The 19,998-nt window shown below is 47.4% G+C and overlaps 1 protein-coding gene across 1 annotated transcript in view; it reads right to left on the reverse strand.

Annotated features, from left to right (window-relative positions):
- Positions 1-272: 272 nt before the first annotated feature.
- LOC129550235 (protein FAM169B-like) overlaps positions 273-19,998 on the reverse strand; it is a 36,274-nt gene continuing 16,548 nt past the window's right edge. Inside the window, exons 2-5 of the mRNA XM_055417727.2 lie at positions 8,228-8,410; positions 6,056-6,190; positions 1,941-2,035; positions 273-454 (exon numbers count right to left, since the gene is read on the reverse strand). Of these exons, the coding sequence (XP_055273702.2) occupies positions 380-454; positions 1,941-2,035; positions 6,056-6,190; positions 8,228-8,410 (488 nt within the window). The 3' untranslated portion in view covers positions 273-379. The remainder of the gene's footprint in view (positions 455-1,940; positions 2,036-6,055; positions 6,191-8,227; positions 8,411-19,998) is intronic.

The following is a 19,998-nucleotide window of genomic DNA, read 5'->3' on the forward strand; positions in this document are numbered from 1 at the left end:
CACTGCAGCGCTTCTCAGACTTGGTGTCACCTGAGCCCACACATCAAGCCTGGGGTAGGGGGGTCTGTGTGGTCGTTTGTCCCTCAAAGGACAGTATAGCAGGAACACAGGGCAGCACCCCGTGACAGGAGCCTGGAGGGACGGCAGCGCTCCAACCTCGAGGGCAGGGTCAGCCTACCCGGTCAGCTCAGCCTCCCCAGGGGTCAGCTCAGCCTGTGGGGGTCAGGGGTGAGGCTGGCCTCCTGGGGTCAGCTCGGCCTCTACGGGGGTCAGCTCGGCCTGCGGGGTCAGGGGCGGGGCCGCATGCCCACCCCCCGAGCAGCCCGGCCTCCGCCGCCGTCCGCTTGGCCTTCTGCCCCTCCTGCCCCGCCTGGCAGGCTCAGCCAAGCCTCCCCACTGCTGCCTTCACTGCACGGTCTCCATCAGTCTGCTCCCGGACTCCACTGATCCTCTCCTAAAACCAGAAGAGAAGCAACAGAGCATCTCAATTAACGCTGAAAGGCCTGTTTGGGTCCTGGCCTGGCTGCACCCCACACTGCGAGCTGAGAGCAGGCAAGCCAGGTTCAAACATCAGGCCAGCCACAGTCTTATGTTTTGTATGTTAGATGCTCCAAGTGCAGATTTACTGATAGGAATATATTCACTGGTGGGGCGGGAAGTCCTGGCCAGGGGATATCAAAGAAAGAAGGAGGCTAAGGAAAAACTCTATTTCAAAAGTTGGAAAATGCAGATGTCCCCAGACACTCACGCCCATGGGCATGCCCAGGGCACCCTGAACACCTCCTGCTTCCTCTAACGGCCTTCAAGGTTGAAAAGGAAAGGCAGAGATCAGCGAAGAGGCACAGCACACACTCAGCTCAGTAGCCTGAGAGGGTCCTAAGCCAGCCCATCTTTCCACTGCGACTCAAGGAACATGAAGGCCCTTCTCTGCCAGAGGACGAGAATTGATGTCAGACACCAGGCAGCTTTTCCAAGACAAGCCAGCAGTTTCTGAGATATTCTCTGACATTGATGTTGAGTCTTCTATCCCAGAACCACCTACTTTCCAAGATAAGCAACTCCCTACTACGTGCAATTGTCAGTTTTGGAGTTTAACATTGTTATCACTTCTCCAGGGATTCAAGGGCAGAGGCCCTTCTATGCCAGCGAATGGATGTCAGCGCAATCACCTCGTGAGGATAAGTGTCTGGCGTGACCTCAGGAAAACGCTCATGGAATCATATCTCTCCAAAATCTTACAAAATACTGAGTGGCAGCAGGCCAGCAAGAAGTATCCAGTAGCCCAACCTTGCCCACGGTTCTATCTGCTATCACTCTGGACCATCTCATAACCTAATGCCCTATTCCATTTTCTAGCATCTGGACTCAGCAGTAAAGAATCCGCCTGCAATGTAGGAGACACAGGAGATAAGGGTTCGATCCCTGGGTTGGGAAGATCCCCTGGAGAAGGGCAGGGCAACCCACTCCAATATTCTTGTGTGGAGAATCCCATGGACAGAGGAGCCTGGCGGGCTGCAGTCCGCGGGTTAACAAAGAGGGACTGAAGTGACACGACTGAAGTGACCGAGCAGGAGCATATGGACTGGAGGGGCAGGGGAGGGAAGAAACACACATTTGTCCACACATTTGTTCTGCCTGAAAGACACTGGTCCACGCAGAATTTGAAATTCAGATTTTTTCATGTTTCCTTAACAATATAAAGTTACGGCTGATTCCCATGTGTTCTCTGTTTAGTCTTGGCTTCATTGGAGCTTGTCAAACTTAGAGAAGAGAGCCACAAAAACTCTGATTGCAATGGTGTTTCCATCCACCACAGCTCAGAGATTCTGAACATAAATCAAGGGCCCGCTGCCGCAGAGGAGCCCAGAGTAGAGGTGTTCAGGAGGCTGCGAGCACGGCCCGAGGACCAGCCCTAGAATGACACACATTTGTCCCCGTACCTTGTGGTCTTCTCCGTTATGGGAGAGCCTGCGTCCATCATCCTGAGAAGTCTGCCCACGAGTAGCCACGGCCTCCTTGAAGTGTCCTGAGTGAGCTGCCCTCCCCAAGCAAGAGAGTTAGGTGAGCAAATGGAGTGACTCGCGAGGAAGCAGACAGACAAATGATCACTAATGGAAGGGGAACCCTTTACGATCATGTAAAGCATGGCTCCGCACAAACCAATTCCATCCTTTTTGATCATCACCCTGACATCCGCTACGTGCCCTCCTAGGACAGGAAAACCTGCCAGGTTGCTGGGAGAGCACCTCTGAGCCGGAATTTAGATCTATTCTCCCAGCTTTTTAGGCATTATTTGGAGTCAGATTTCCCATTCTATTCCTCAGCTCTCCCCTTTGCGCACTGGAATTCCTACTCACAAGAGAGACCAGAGTCACACACACGCTAATTCAGGCTCCCTCTGCGTCCTACCAAACCAGCACCAACTTGGAAGGGGGAACTTTCTTATCCTACTGTGTAACCTCCCCACACCTCAAAATCCATATGTGAAGGTGTGGTGGGGGGTTCAGATACCTTAGAAAAAGAATTGGCAGTTTTCTATTTGAGCTGAAAAGACAAATCGCACTTTTCAAATAAAGAATATATGTACTACATTTTACCTATATAAATAAATGTGTAAAGTTTCATTTCCAGACATCATAAACGACAAAACTTTGGTTTGGGGAAATTTAATTATAAGCATTTAAAAACAGCAGCCCTCATCAGCTCTCTCTGATATGTAAGGATTTTATACAACACAGTTCTAGTTGCCCATATACCTTCCTTCACAAAAACCAGCCTTGTCCACTACTGTATCCTGAGCACCTGGACAATGGGAAATGCTGAGAAATGCTCCGTTAACAGTGATCAGCTGAATGAGCGAATGAAGTAGATGATTATACGTTTTCTTCCTTTCCTGATGTTTGAACCTTTGTTTTTCATGTGCTATGGATGTGTGTGTGTGTGCTAAGTCACTTCAGTCGTGTCTGACTCTTTGCAACCCCATGGACTGTAGCCCTCCAGTCTCCTCTGTCCATGGATTCTCCAGGCAAGAACACTGCAGTGGGTTGCCATTTCCTTCTCCAGTGTTATGGATGAAAGTATGCCAATAGGTATCAAACTTTCACTTGCATTTTATTCCTAGGCAATGAAGGTGCAATACTTTTTTATTGTTATTAATGAACGCACTAATTTGGACCCACAAGGATGAGAAACTGAGAAGCAACCACACAGGGCAAAGGCAGAAGCCTACCCATTCCCATCTGGGGCTGCAGACGATAACAGTGGCCACTAGAGGGAGCCACACAACCTTTCAAAGAGCAGCGATAGCCCAAAAAGCCCTTGCAATGTGGTGGTTCTGCCCTTTGCTCCTCTCAGCACAGCTCTCCCCCATTAACACGCTCCATGTAATGTCGGACGCTTCAGAACAAGCTGGAACAAGTTAGAGCTGCAGTCTGCAAAGCATCAGGCTTTTAGAAAAATGCCCCCACCTCCTCAACACAAATATTTCACATTTCTTAATGTCCATTCCCTCCAGCTTTAAAAATTACATATAAATAGGAAAAAAAAATTTCCCCTGAGGATAACAATTGAATTTACTAAAAATTCACCTGGAAAAAGAAAGCAAAAATATAACCTAAAAATGAAAAAAAAAAAAAAATCTTGTGTGTAATTACTTCCTGCCTCCCTCCAGCAACTTTTTTTTCTTAAAAAAAAAAAAAGTCAACTGTTGATGTATTCAGTTTCTTCTCCTCCAGGAAAGAAACTTAGGTATGTGCAGGCTTTCAGGGAAGTCACATAAGACAGAATTCTGATCCTATTGGTCAAGTTTCAAAGGCTTCATCTGTAAGTTAGTGTAGAAAGAAAAAGGTTCCCACAAACTCCTTCTCTCAAAAGGTCTGCATAACCCTGAAAATATTTTCAGGGCCTTTATAAGCCACAGATGGTATCAACAGTCAGGACCATGCAAACTCTAAAAGCCCCAACACGGCTTCAAAAATAGATTTTAAAACATCTGAAAGGAGCAGAAGTTAATTTCCCGCTGGGATGTTGTGGAATGTTGTAAACTGTCTAGCCTTACTTAGAATGTAAAAAGCCATGACCCCACCAGGCTTCTTGCTAAAGTTCTATTCCTATGGTCCATGAAACTGGGGGAGACCTCCTAAATAATAGTCAGGAATGAAGGGACAAAAGATAGAACTTGAAAAACAGAACAAATCAAGAAAGTGACCCTAAGAATAATTAAAAACTAAAAATAAAAGGTCTCAAGAGATTTCCAGGGAAGAGAAGTTTCCAGTACCTGCACTGTTTGGTGATGGCTGGGAAACCCCAGTGGGCTAACATGTGCTGATTTCTGTGAGGAGAGAAATAGACTAAAAACTGAGAAACTGCAAGCATCTGGGCTAATCTGTGACTGCATCTGTGGCCCCCACTCGCCAACCTGGAAGAAACCTTCCTGTCAGCGCTGACAAAATTGTTAAAGATGAAGCTGTTTGGCGGAAAACCTTCGCGAGCGAATTAAAATCCTGACTGCTGGCCCTGGGGGAGACAAGAGGTGTGGGTGAAACTGGGAACTAACCATGATTTACACAGGGAGTGAAAAGACTATAATTTAGAGTTTTTCAAAAAATTACAGTTTCAGTAATCTAATTATAGCCCTAATTATAAGAATGACCCTTCTTCCTTCAAGGGACTCCAGCATGTGTCTAGAACCTTCTCTGTTAAAGTCCATTTGCCATTTTAAGGAGAGAGTTGGTGCATCTCGGAGTGAGGAACAGCACAGGGCTGGCATCGGAATCCTAGCTCGCTTCCCCTGAACAGACCACACCAGCTTCCTCAGCTCTTGAAATAACCCCCAGTGGAATCCTCAGAGAAAACCACCTCCCCAGTTATGCAACGATGTCCTCCCCTGCCAAGCCCCTCTAGCCCGTGCTATTTCTGCATTCTGAAGGGCAGCCCCCCACCTTTTTTTTCCCCATTTCCAGCCAAGGAGCTGCAGTGTCCAAGCCGCAGGGCTGGGCCGGCGTGGGGGCTGCGGGCTCACTTGTGAAGCCCCACGGCCGCCGGGCCAAGCGCTCGGACCGGCGGGCTTCCCTTCATCTCTGGCTGCGCACCGCAGGGCAAGTCGCTTAACCGCCCCATTAGAATCGCAGTCGGGGCCCTGCGCGGCCTCCTTCCCAGGTGCCCGGCCACCCCATTAATTTCTGCAAAGACCCGTTAAGCCTCCTGGCCCAAAGGCAGCCGAGGAGCAAACCCGATCGCTATCGTCATCAATGAGCTCCCGGGCGCTCTCCCCGGTCTCCACCCCAGGGGAATCCAGCTCCCAGGGGAGGAGAAGGCCTGGCCCCCAGCGCGCCCATCCCTAACAGCGGCCTGCAGCCGCGGGGCTGGCACAGACGCTGAAGGGGCTGGCGGCCAGGAGGAGAGGGCCGCCACGCCTTCACTGCGGCCGGTGAATCTGAGCAGGTAGACCCCCGACACCCCACTGCAGCCCTGCCCCCCGGCTGCCGCTGAGACCCGGCCTGGGGGGTCAGCCTCCCGACCTGAGACCCCCCACCCGGGCACAGACGCCATCCATCGCCAACCCGCTGCACGCTTGTTGGAGGCGGCAGGTGCGTCCCTAATAGGGTTGCCCACCACCCAGCGCGAGGCAGGCCTCGCAGACACGGAACAGGGGCCGCTGCCGCCTGAACCCTCCCAGAGGATGCGGGGCAGAGTCCGCGCCCCGCGAAGCTCTGTGCGCCTCGGAATCTTCACAGACGGCGCACTCTGCCCGCGGAACCGGCGTCTCCGAGGTGCCTTCCTGCAGACTTCGTGATCCTTCCAATCGGAACAGGGGGACCCTGACTCCCAGGGAATCTCGGATCCGGCTACACTGAGGGGAGCTAATATTTGAGCAAGAGGGTCTGGAAGGTGTGGTTCCTTCACGAAGGGAGGCAGCAGCAGGCCAGGATGCCACCACCCGGCTTTCGCTCCCTCCTTTGTCCCTGCCACAGTGAAGGAGAGAGGGTCTCCCCCGCGGACTCTACTACCGACCGAGAAGCGATCAGCCCACAGGGCACGGCTCCACCCCACTCACAGTCCGGAGGAAGTCTTGACTGTTGAAGCTGAACCTTCAGCCAGATGTTGCCTCGCTGGCCCCAGGCTCCGGGGGGCTCCACCTCCCACAGGCGCCCCCTCTCGGCTGGGTTGGCCGCCAGGAACTTCCTGCAGACTGGGGGCAGGTGCACAGAGCGGTCAGGGGGGCCGCCGGCCCTGCCCGCCCTCCCCTGTGTCCCCCGCCCGGCCCACCCCCGGCGCTCTGACCCCTCTGTGCCCCTCCCCCGCCTCCTACATTCACCCGCCCCGCCGGCCTGCTCAGGGGGCCACAGTGAAACACCGCTGGCGGAGGGGCCTTACACCACCCACAGTTATCTTCTCATAGCTCTAAGGGCTGGAAGTTCGAGATCAAGGCGTCCGCAGGCTTGCCTTCTCCTGAGACCTCCCTCCTTGGCTTGGAGATGGTTCTTCTGACTGTGTCTTCTCCACATCTCCCTTCTGTACACACTGGGCCCTATCTCCTCCTCTTACGGGGGCCTCCTCTTACTTGTCCTGTTGGATCAGGGCCCCCCTTAGGACCCCATCCAACCTTAATCACCTCCTTATAGCTCCTGGCCTCACTGACACAATGGACATGGGTGTGAGCAAACACCGGGAGCCTGGAGGACGGGGGAGCCTGGAGTGCTGCAGTCCACGCGGTCACAGAGCCGGACACAACTGAGTGACTCCATCTCCACATACAGTCACCCAGGGGGTTAGACTTCGAGGGGACCCTATTCAGCCCCATAACATCACCCACCCAGTCCCCTCTGCAGACACTGTCCCTGCCTCTGAGCTCCGCAGCCCTCCTCTCCCAGGGAACCTTCCAGCTCATTCACAGATGTCCAGGCTCCAACCCCCCTCAAGGTTGTAGATGTCTATGCCACGTTCAAAGGGTGAGCATTTCCACATGGCAGGGCCCCGGTTCTGCCAGTGCTGGGGGTTGCATCAGGCCCCTGGCAATAGCACAGATGGAAACCCGGAGGGCGTGATGCTAAGAAGGTGGAAGCCGAGCTAGTCGAGTGCTAGATAGAAAGCCCTGCTCTCCTGTCTTGACAAAGAGATAACTCCGTAACAAGAGGAAAAGCCAGTTTTAAATTTAGAATTCTTAGACTTCTGGGTGTTTTGCACTTGAAGGTGGCAGTGCCAAGATAGCCAGCCCCTAGCTAGCAGCCCAGCCTCTCCTCCCCATCCAGCTCCCCGCACACTGTCCATGCGAACATGGACCCCACACCCGCGCTTCATGACACCCACCAGAATAAGGACATGCAGCTGGGTGTTATGGTCCACCCTTAGGGGCACAGGCCCAAGATGGAGTCCACTCAGGCCCTCGGTAGCCCCGGGCAAGAATCCTGGGGTTGCAGTAGCCTGAGCTGGTTGAGGAGTGGCCTGGACCCGGCTGAGAACATCCCCTTGGGCCCACAGATTCCTCATTCCATGGACAGAGGTTCAGCCTCGACAGGGCACTAAAGCATGCGGCCCTGGGCAGCGAGCCCTCTGGGCCATTCCAAGGGCAGGACTGTACCAGATAAAAGGCGGTCAGGGAGGTGTGGAGCAACTGGCCTGAGCCTCCAGCTGCTGCTCTGTCCACAAGCTGCCTGCTCACCCCCAAACCCAGGCACAGCGAGGGTGACACAGAAGCAACTGAGACCCCAAATGTAATTTGCAGTCAGCGCCTTCAGAGCTTCCTTCCCTGCCAGGTGGAGATACAGGCCATGGGAGGGTTTTGCAGCGCTGGCCGGGGGCAGCCCCTGTCCTCTGAAGCCTGCTCCTCCCCAGGGGAACCCGGGGAAGGCTCGGAGCACACTTCCCTCAGCTCCTGGTCCCCCTGGGGCTCCTGGCTGGAAGGGCAGAGTGATGATTACCATCTTCTCGTGAGAGAGCAAAGGCCCTCTGAGGCCTGACAGCAGCCGTCAACTGAGTGCAAGTTCTCTGCATTCTGCTTCTCTCTGACGCTGGGCTAGTTTGGTTTTTATTATTTTCTAAATCCAGCTCTTTCTCAGGGGCTGGGCAAGGTTTGCCCCTCGTGATCAAGCTGCGGTCTCAGTGCTGAAGCAACAGGAGGTTTCTCAGAAAGAAGAGAAAACCCACGGGCATGTCATGGTACCTCCCGCCCCAGAAGCCTCTGGAACACACAGGAGTTATGCGTCCCACTCCCCAATGCAGCCGTCACCTTGGTACATGGTGGGCGAGATGGGCCAGCTGACGCCCAGGGCCTCGTCCTCTCGGAACGTCTGGCAGAAGTCCCGCAGCATGGCTAGCCCCAGGCCCTGCCGGCGGTGACGCCTCCGGACAAACACGGTGTCGAAGACCGGCAGGAGGTAGCAGGTACCCGTGCCATCGCCGCACAGGCTGCCTGTGGGAAGACAAGAGACACGTGTGGCCCCTGGCCAGCTCAGCCTGCCGGGACCCAGCAAGACCCCACTTGGCCAGGTCCCTGGTACCCCTGGAAGCAGCGCCAGCCTCACAAACTAAACGCCTGAAGATGAGACAGCAGATCACTCAAAACCACCTGCTCCTCAGCTGACTGGCAGCCCAGACACTCTCAACTGCCGTGAGCAAGTCCACTCGGCTATCGCCCTGAAATCACAGCGAACCCAGGGGACTAGGCAGGGTGAGGCCATGATGCACGCAGACTCCTGAGAACACTCCCTCACTGAACACAGTTCAGAGACACCCCCTCCCAAAGCCAAGAAGGAGCATCTGGGCAACAGATGCTCCCTGAACCCAGGGAGATGGGCCAGGACTTGTTCAGAGTTCACCTTGGCCGATTATGGCAAAGTATTTACCACAAACAGACCAAGTCCTGTTTTCCACGGAACATGAGTGACACTGCTATTGTAGAGCAAGACGGGCTACAGCTGGCCCCTCTCCCACTTTCCACGCTGATTTAACTCTACTACAACCAGAACTAATACCAGTTGCTGTTTCTGCAGCAGGAATACGCCCTTGCAATCAGTCGCCTCTGTTGTCGCCCGGAGCTAGAAAACGCCACACGCACCCAACTACATCACCTTCCTCACTTCCCAACTACGCGGTTGCTTGTGCTCTGAACGCCCTGGGATCTAAGAAAAGAAATATGTCACCTACTCAGCGCCTATTGGAAGAGGTGGTGTTTGTGCCTGCAAAAATTCAAAGGTAAGTAATTTCCCAAAGAAACAAACAAACAAAGAGTCTAATTAGCCAGGCTGAATTACAGAAGTTCACACTGTTGTAGTGAGCTGTTTGCAAAAATGGTCACATTATTCCCCTTTCTGTATCCACATACCCCTGCATGTGATTCTGAAGCTCCTCCCGTCAAAAGATGGGGCTGATCTCCTCTCCCCTTCAATCTGGCTGACCAGTGACACACTGAGCAACAGAATGGAGCTGGCAAGAGCACACCAGCTCTGAGCCAGGCCTGCTGGGGTCCAGGCCTCTCCATTCTCTCAGATCTCGACCACTCACAGGAGAACAAACTGGGCTAGCCTGCCACCATGCAAGAAACATGGCCCAGGCACCCTCAGGGTGCCAGCCAACGTCTAGCTGGTCCAAAGAAACAGGTCATCAGGTGACTGTGGACACATAGGCCAACCCAGCTTAGGGCAGAAAACCACCCCGCTGAGCCTCACCAAAATCACCAATCAAAATGTGAGCTAAATAAATAGCTGGTTTTGTGCCCAAAATGAATGAAAACCTATGACCAAGAAGCAACCCCCAAGTCACTTGAGATGGTAATTATAAAGTATTTGTACTTTACCCTCAATGCACCTGAAATGACAACACCAACTTGGTCGGAATGATATAACCTCCAACTTTATAGATGATGAGAACAGTGTTCCCCAAATAGCAAAGTCCTCCAAAGCTAAGAATGCTTAAGATTACATAAAGATACAATTCTACTCACAACAGCATTAAAAGAGAAGTAAATACTCAATAGATTTAACAGGAAGCATGAGCCTTAAATTACTGAAGATGACAAAACATTGTTGAGAGAAATTAAAGGAGATCTAAATAAATGAAGAGAAATGCCATGTTCAAGGACTGGATGACTCAATACTGTTAAGTTGGCAATTCTTCCCAAGTAGATCTGTAAGTTTAGTTCTATCAAAATCCCAGCAGTTTTTTAGTGTGGAAATTGACAAGCTGATAGTAAAATTCACATGAAATGGGTCTCTAGGATAAACAAAACAGTTTGGGGTGGGGAGGAAGGAGAAAAATGGAGTTGGAGGTTTTACACTACCCAATTTCAAAGCTTCTTATAAAATCAAGGTACTCAGACAGTGTGTTAATGGTGCAACGGTAAGCTACAGATCAGTGGAGCAGAAAGGCAGGCCCAGAAGTAAACGCTTATGCTCTGAATTTCTATAAAATACCAAGGTAACTCAATGTGGGAAAAGATAGTCTTTTCAACAAATAGTGGTAGTATGACTAGACAGCCATAAGCCAAATATTAATTAATTGAAAATGAATAAATAAAGCTGGAACACAACAAAGCCCAGAATTAGATCCACACAAATAATCAACTGCTCTCAGACAAAGGAGGAAAGCAAAGTCAATAGTGGAAGAACAGTCCTTTTCAACCAACAATGCTGAAACAGTTGGATGTCAACACACAAAACCATGAATCAACCTGAAACCCTGCACAAAATGTAGCTGAAAACAGGTCACAGACACAAATGTACAATGCAGAACTGTAGAACTCCTAGAAGAAAACAGGAGAAAATCTATATGACCTTGGGTTAGGCAATAAACTTGTGCCTACAGCATCAAAGGCATGATTCATGATAAACAAGTGATAACTAAATTTCATTAAAATCAAACTTTTCTACTCTGTGAAAGACACTGTCAAGAGAATGAGACACCACAAATTGAGGGGGGGGGCAAATATCTTCAAAAGACATATCTGATAAAGAACTATTACACAAAGTATACAAAGAACTCATAAAACTCAAGAACGAAAAACAAAGAACTTGATTAAAAAGTGAGCCAAAGACTTTAATAGACATCTCACCAAAGAAGTTATGCAAGTAAGCATATAAGATGTTCCACATCATATGTCATCAGGAAAACGCAGGTTTGAAACCAGTGAGATGCGACTACACACTTAGAACAGTCAAAATCCAGAAAACGGACACCACCAAATGCTGGTGAGGATGTGGAGCTAATGGAACTCTCCTTCACTGTTGGGAACGCAGATGGTACAGTCACTCTGATGACAGGTTGGTGGTTTCTTATAAAACTAAACCCACTCTTACTCTAGGATCCAGCTGTTGTGCTCATGTATATGCGCCTGAAGGAGTTAAAACTTATGTCTACACAAAAACCTGCACACAAATATTTACAGCGCCTATAGTCATAACTATCAAAACTTGGAAGTGGGAATTCCCTGGTGTCCAGTGGCTAAGACTGTGCTCCCAATGCAGGGGGCTTAGGTTCAATGCCTGATCAGGGAACTAGATCCCACATGCTGCAACTAAGACCCAGCACAGCCAAATAAATAAAAAATAAACTTGGAAACGACCAAGATATGCTTCAATGGGAGAATGGGTAAATAAACCATGGTGCATCCAGATGATGGAATATTATTCAGTGCTGAAAATAAATGCACTTTCATGCCTGAACAGATACGGAGAATCATACAGAGTATTACTAAGTGAAAGAAGCCAATCTGCAAAGGATGTGCTGTGTGCTTAGTCACTCATTGTGTCCAACTCTTTGTGACCCCATGGACTGTAGCCTGCCAGGCTCCTCTGACTATGGGGATTCTCCAGGCAAGAATACTGGAGTGGGTTGCCATGCCCTCCTCCAGGGGATCTTCCCAACCCGGCGACTGAACCCAGGTCTCCGGCATTACAGGTGGATTCTTTACCATCTGAGTCACCATGGAAGCCCCAAAATACTGGAGTGGGTAGCCTATCCCTGGTTTCCAGGGGCTCTTCCTGACCCAGGCCATATAATTATTAACACAATTATATGATATTTTGGAAAAGGTGAAGCTATAAAGGCAATAAAAGTATTAGTGATTGTCAAGGGATGGGAGGAGCAAGGGATGAATAGGTGGAACAGGGGATTTTTAGGGCAGTGAAGCTACTCTGTATGATGTTACAATGATGGAACACGCCTTCCTAAAGCTGTCAAAACCTACAGGATGTATGACATGAAGAATGAACCCTAAGGTAAACTATGGACTTTAGTTAACAATGATGTATCCTTTATGGATTGACTTGTGTCTGCCAACCCCCAGTACATCAGAACTCAACTGTATATGAAGAAAGGGCCTTTAAGAGGTGATGAACTCAAAATGAAGTCTTCAGATGGGCTCTAATCTAGTCCAGCTGGTGTCCTCATAAGAAGAGAAATTTGGACACAAGAGGGGTTCCAAAGAATGAGCACATGCAGAGGAAAACCAGGAGACAACACAGTGAGTAGATGGCCATCACAAGACAAAACAGGCCTCGGGGGAAACTAAACCTGCGTACATCTCGACCTTGTACTTCCAGCTTCCAGAATCATGTGAAAATTAATTTCTGTTGTTTAAGCCACCCAATGTGGGTGCTTTGTTACAGCAGCCCTAGTGGGCTAATATATGCATCAATATTGGCTTATGAAGTATAACAAATGTACCACACAAAGGACTATGTTAATAAAAGAGGAAACTCAGTGTGTGTGGAAGGGGATGGGAGCTCTCTGTACTTACTGCTCCATTTTTCTCTAAACCTAAAAACTGTTCTAAAAATTAAAGTATGCTAATTTTTTAATGTGTAAGGTATTTTGATGTATAAAGTATAAATGTAAGGTATTTTAATGTGTAAGGTATAAATGAAACTGGATCCTTACTTCACATCATATAAAAAATTAATTCAAGATATATCTAGACATGATGTAAGAGTTGAAGCTATAAAGTTTTTAGAAGAAAATCTTCACAACCTTGGGTTAGGCAAAGAGTTCTTAGTTTTGACATCAATGAACACAACCAACTGGCAAATCTGACTTCATCAAAATTTACTTTTGTGCTTCAAAAGACACCACCAAGAAAATAAAAAGACAAGCCACTGAGTGTAAGAAAATGTTTGCAAATCACATTCCTGATAAATGACATATTCAGATTACATAAAGAAATCTTATGATTCAACAAAAAGAAAATAAACAACCAATTAAAAGTGGATAGATGATATGAACAGACATTTCTTCAAAGAAGACATACAAATTATTAATAATCAATGAATAGATATTCAATATATTAGTCATTTTAAAATATAAATTAAAACCACAATGAAATGCCACTTTTGACCTACTAAATGGCTATAATCAATGTACTTGAGTCAGTTCTAATGAGATGGGCAAACCTAGAGCCTATTATACAGAGTGAAGTAAGTCAGAAAGAGAAAGACAAATACCATTTATTAACACGTATATATGGAATCCAGAAAGATGTACCAATTATCCTACATGCAGGTCAACAAAGGAGAAACAGACATAAAGAACAGACTTTTGGACTCAGTGGGAGAAGGAGAGGGTGGGATGATCTGAGAGAAAAGCATGGAAACATTACCATATATAAAACAGACGACCAGTTCGAGTTTGACACATGAAGCAGGGCATCCAAAGCCATGCTCTGGGACAATCTGAAAGGATGGAGTGGGGAGGGAGGTGGGAGGGGGTTCAGGATGGGGGGACACATGTATACCTGTGGCCAATTCATATTGATTTATGACAAAAACCATCACAAATATTGTAAATTATCCTTTAATTAAAATTAATTAATTTTTTTTAAAAAGGACAAGCAAGTGTTAACAAGATGTAGAGAAATTAGAAGCCTCATATGTTGCTGGGAGGATACATAATGACACAGAAACTCTGTCAAATCATTTGGCAGTTTCTTAAAAAATTAAAACATATGCGAACCAAATGACCCACTGATTCTACGCCTAGAATCCCACTTAAGAGAAACAAATGCCTGTCCATACAAAGATGGGTATATGAATATTTATATCCACATTATTCATAACAGCCAAAACTGGAAACTATACTGGTAAATACATAAACAAAATGTGGTACAGTCATACCATGAAACATTACTTAGCAATAAAAAGGAATGAAATATTAATATTTGCTACAATTTAGATGAAACTTAGAAACACCAAGCTAAGTGAAAGAAGCCAGATGAAGAAGACCACATACTGTATCTTTCCATTTATATGAAACATCCAGGAAAGGCAAATTGATGGAGACAGACAGCAGAACAATGGCTCCTCAGAGCTGAGATGGAAAGACATTGACACCAACAGGCAACTTTTGGGGGTGATGGAAATACGCAAAATCGGGACTGTGGTGATGGCTATGCAACTCCCTATATTTGCTTTAAAAAATCTTTGAATGGTACACTTAAAATTGGCAATTCTTATGGGATTTAAAATTATACTTTAATAAAATTGACTTGAAAAGATATAATAAATTGTATTAGAAAGATACAATTAAGGAAAGGAAAAAATAATAAATTCACAGTATAGAAAAGGGACAGACACCCCCCTTGAGCGATCAGGGTGAATATCATCAGTAGTAACGTTGGCATCCTGTGCCCCCACACCTGATGTGAGCACTTGAGGAAAAGGGCACTTCACTGTGCCCCAAGTCCATAAACCTGGGTGAATCATAAGAAAATATCATATGAACCTACATTAATGGACATTCCATAACTCTCTTTATAGAGACCAGCACTCCTCAAAAGTGTCCAGGTCATGAAAGACAAGGAAAACCGAGAAATGGTCCCAAATGACCTGAAGATTAAAGGCAGCAAAGAATCCTAGGTCAGATCCTGCAAGAGAAGAACACTGCTGGAAAAATCAGCCAGTGTTAGTTTCTCAGTTCTGACCATTGTATCACGGTTATAAAAGAAGCTGACATTAGGTCAAGGTGACTAAAGGGTATAATGGTCTACCCTGCCTTTTCAACTCTTTTGTAAAACTAAAACTATTTCAAAATAAAAATCTGGGGCAGTGCAGGAGAACACTCCACCAGCCCTCCAACATGAAGGCATGATGAGCCTTCATCATGCCTTCATGCTGGTCAAATAAAACCATCTCCATTCCCAAAGCCAACAAATTTGCCTTTAAATAGAATATTAATTAACTCTAGTAAGAATATTACAGCCTGACTGTGTACTGGCTGAGGCAGTAAGCTGGTTGCACATGGATGGACTCCACTCATAGTCAGAACATAAAACCCAAGGAAACCTTGCCACATAGCACAGAACAGTTGGTAGGAACCCCAGCATGACCTCACCCACTCTACCCACTTTATAAACAAGGCAGCTGACAGGGCCAAGAAAGGTTAAAAACATGGGACTTGGCTCCTCTTTTGTCAGTAACAACTGCCCAGCGGCCTCCTGTCAGCTCATGGGGAGTGTTGATGCCACAGCAAAGAAATTACAGGGAAGGAGACAAAAGGATAGAAGAAGAAAACAAGGATACAACATAAAGTAATTTTTAAAAAATCCAAGTGTTGCTAAAGCAGGGAAGAAGACACAATTCATAAAGCACATTAGGAATTAAAATAGAGATATCATTACAAATGTGCCAGAAATTTAAAAGGTAGGAGACTGCAGACTGATAGATTTGAAAACAGAAGAAAAGGGCAAATTTCTAAGATTGTGTGTGTGCACACACGCTAAGTCACTTCAGTCAGGTCTGACTCTGTGTGACCCTATGAACTTCTCTGTCCATGGGATTCTCCAGGCAAGAATAGTGGAGTGGGTTGCCATGCCTCCTCCAGGGCATCTTCCCAACCCAGGGATTGAACCCTCGTCTCTTAGTCTCCTGCCTGGGCAGGTGGGCTCTTTACCACTAGCACCACTTGGGCTGGGAAGCCACCTGAGATAATACAACCCACAAAAACTGACTCATGGAAAAACAGGAAAACTAAACTATCCTATGACCATGGAAATCTGAACTCAGTACCCCTCCCACACTGAACACACCAGGTCAGGTGACTTTAGAGAGAAGGTCTGCCAACTTTTCCAGGAAAGCCTTCCAGAGCGCTGAAAAGGAGAGAAGAGTATTCTCCAACTCAGTCTATGAGTACAGAGTAAACTTTTCAGAGAAAAAAACTAAAAGCAGACAGATCGGATACTTAAATAAAAGCTATTCATGAACATAAGACAAAAAAGCTTAAACCAATATTAACAAACCAAACCCAAGAGGGTAAACAATGTTCCTCTAGATCAGGGGTCCTCAAACTCCGGGATCTAATACCTGGTGATCTGAGGTGGAGCTGATGTAATAACAATAGAAATAAAGTACAAAGTAAATGTAATGTGCTTGAATCATCCCCAAACCATCACCCCCCACCCCAATCCACGGAAAAACCATCTTCACAAAACCTAGTTCCAAAAGGTTGGGGACCGCTACTCTAGATCACCATGAGGAGCTGGTTTCTCTTCTCACTCCCAAGGCTGTGCTGGGGGAGATACACATGATCGAGAAGGTATCCAGGGTGAAACTACCATCCCAGGGGCAAACACACCACCAGAGTAAGAGGGCTTTCCCATCAGCAGCTTGGGAGGACCTGCAGGAGGACCCTCTGTGAGGACAAGACGAAGCCCACCAGAGTACAGAAGGGGCACCAGCAGGCTGTCCCCGAACACGAGCCACAGCAGATCAAAGACACGGAGGAAGACCGCCACTCCAGGAAGAAAGGAGTAGATCTCGGGCTTCCCTGAAGGCTCAGCTGGCAAAGAATCCGCCTGCAACGCGGGAGACCTGGGTTCGATCCCTGAGTCAGGAAGATCCCCTGGAGAAGGGAAAGGCTACCCACTCCAGTATTCTGGCCTGGAGAATTCCATGGACTATATAGTCCATGCCGTCACAAAAAGTCAGACATGACTGAGTGACTTTCACTTTCACTTTGGGACACCCAAGACAAAGCTCACAGACAAGTGCACTCAGGGAAGTGATAGCACCAGACAGCCAGGAAGCAGTAGAGGAAACTGCATCTGCTTCAAAACGAGACCGGTCAGGAAGGAAGAAGATATAAAAGACAAGTGGTAAGACAAATGCCACAGGGCATTCCCACTGCCCAGCCGTCTTGCTACTCCAGGCCCAGACAGCAGGAGAGTTAAGGTGTTGCTCTAAAAAATCCAGATTCAGGCCAAGTAGTCACAGCTGCTAGTCCAAGAGACCAGGTGCAAATTATAAAGATATTTGGGATACTCCTAAACCAGGGAAACTCAAAACAGAAGCAGCAAAAGTAGTATTAACTTTGCTAATCATTTACACTATCTTTTCATGACAATTATACTGCATGTCTGTCATGAGCGCACTTCACAAAGTTAGAGCCAGACTCCCTGGGCACTTGGAGCAGCTGATCATCTATTATAATACCAGAAAATGATCTAGATGTTCCCGAATTCTCCCCACCAAGGAGCATTACTAACATCAATGGGGATAAAATCACTTTCTTTAAAGTATGAGACATTTAAACTGTATTCTCGAGAACAGGCACTGGCAAGCTCTCTCTATAAGGACCGAGTAGAAAATACTGTAGGCTCTGGGGGCAACCACTCATCCACGCAGTTGCAGTGCAAAATCAGCCATGGACTATATGAACGGGCAAAGGCTCTGTTCCAATGAAGTTTTATTTACAAAAATAGGCAACAGGCAGAATTTGGTCTCTGGGCCACAGCTGCCAACACCTGCTCCAGAAAAACATCACTTTCAGCAAACAAGACTAAGTGTTTAGAATCCTTATACTCCTATTTGTATAATAACATCTTTTCTCAAAAACAACTGAGAATAATGCGTTAACATGAACCTCCCCAAAATAAGATATACCTGGAGATAAGCTCTAGTTACTGTTTAGTTATTGTTTTCTCTTTTAAAAGCATCGTTCACTTCTATGTATTTGACTATTATAACAGGAATTTATTTAAAAGGTATGATAAAACTATATGTTTTAAATATTGAAGAAAAACGTTTTGCTTAAAGAAAATAACCTTGGCCAAGCTGGCTTTATCCTGGGTGGTTTGACATAAGAAAATTTGTATCAGTAATTCATCTCACTTATCAATTACAAGAGAAAGAACTGCTTCAGTTTAATGCAATGCTGGACCCTGCACGTCACCAGTTCATACAACACAAAACATAGAAAAACAATTTTAAGCAAAATAAACTACCACTGAAAAGGGCATGCCTTGGGTGACTGGGCCTCAAACTCTAGAGTGAAGCCTGAGCACCACCAGAGGGCTTACTAAACCCTAGATGGCTGGGTCCCACTCCAGCGCCGAGGGTCTGGAGCCAGGGCTCTAGGGCAGAGTCTGAGGACTCGTGTGGCCCAGGACCTACAAGCAGCACAGACTATGCTGCTGGAACATTCTGTTATGAGCGACCCACTGTGCAGCAATGAAGGCCTGCCGGGTGCTCCTGACTGGAAGCACTCCAGCCCAGGCTGAGACCTCATCTACCGGTTCCTCTCCTGGATGGTTATGGGGTGTCTGCTCAGCCATAGTTCTTCTTTACTATTGCCCTGACTGCAGCCCCAGCTAAAAAGCTGAGGCTCATGGACCATATCGGAACCACGAAAGCCTGCCCAGCACAGTGGACCCACGGTCCACAGGCCAGCTGGAGCACCCAGATTCTTGCAGGAGGTTCTGAGTGGACTGAAACCAGGACTGTAACAGGTCCCAGTCCTTTGAGGCGCTACAAGCAGAGTGGGTAGGCGTCACGGCAAGGTGATGAGGAAGCAGGAAACATAAGTGAGTAAAGGACACTGGCTTGCAAAGAGCAGAACAGGGCGACTTCTGGGTACCCATCCCAGTACAGGGAGCCAGGCTGTACCCCATGAACGTCCCCTGACCCCTTCCAAAACCCCATCCTGCAAGCCCTTATCTGTCTTACAACAGAAACCCCCTTCTCATCAGACAGCGGAGTTGGTACCTGAACCTACAGCATACTCCCACTACTCCACTTCCGCTGTGTGCGCCGTGCTAAGTTGCTTCAGTCACGTCCGGCTCTTTGAGACCCCATGGACTGTTGTCCACAAGGCTCCACTGTCCATGGGGATTCTCCAGGCAAGAATACTGGACTGGGCTGCTATTTCCTCCTCCAGGGGATCTTCCTGACCCAGGGATCGAACCCAGGTCTCCTGTGGCTCCTGCATTGCCAGCAGATTCTTTACCACTGAGCCACCGGGGAAGCCAGTGTTCTGCTGTTTATGTCTCAGCTAAAGTTCAGACGTTGGCATGACGGGCCCGCACTTGAGGGGACATGGAGCAGAAGGGCCTGGTGACCAACACGTCAGCTGAGGCCACTTCAAGGCATCACAAGTCACACAATTGTCTGGATGCCTAATCACTTCATTGAACACTTTTAAGTGCCGCTCCTGTTTTTTCGACTTGTATCAGGATTGGGCTTTCAGGAATCTGAAATGCAAAGTGTCCTTTTCATATTTTTATACAAAAGCAAAATACTTATTAGCTCTGCCTTAAATTGGCCAACTCTCCACTTACCAATCCAGTGTTTTCTTCCCCGAATGCTAAGTCTTGTAGATTAATGGCTTGAGGGCCAAAGTTAAAGTAAACCCCACTAATTTTGATTATCTAAGGAGAATTTCAGCATAAAATAATGCAATGACTAAAGGGTCAATATTTTGTAAGAAAGGCAATTACAGAATCATCAAACTAAGGGAGAAACTCAAACTGGCCCATTAACAAATGTTCCTCCAAAGAGGTCTAGCTGAAAAGATCTCATTCATTCTACAACAAGGCACCTACTTGTTTCAAAACTGGATGCTTTCCTCACACTAAAGAGGCACAAACTACTAACAGACACACCGATGTGGATAACTCACAAAGGCATCATGAAAAAGTGAAAAAAGTCAGTCTTACAAGGCTACACACGGTAAGACTCCACTATGCGATATTCCGGAACAGACAAAACTACAGCGATCAAGAACATAGTAGTGGTTTCC

This window comes from Moschus berezovskii, chromosome 21 (assembly GCF_049115385.1).
Source record: "Moschus berezovskii isolate FMDL1 chromosome 21, NW_MosBer_1.0, whole genome shotgun sequence".
NCBI lineage: Eukaryota > Metazoa > Chordata > Mammalia > Artiodactyla > Moschidae > Moschus > Moschus berezovskii.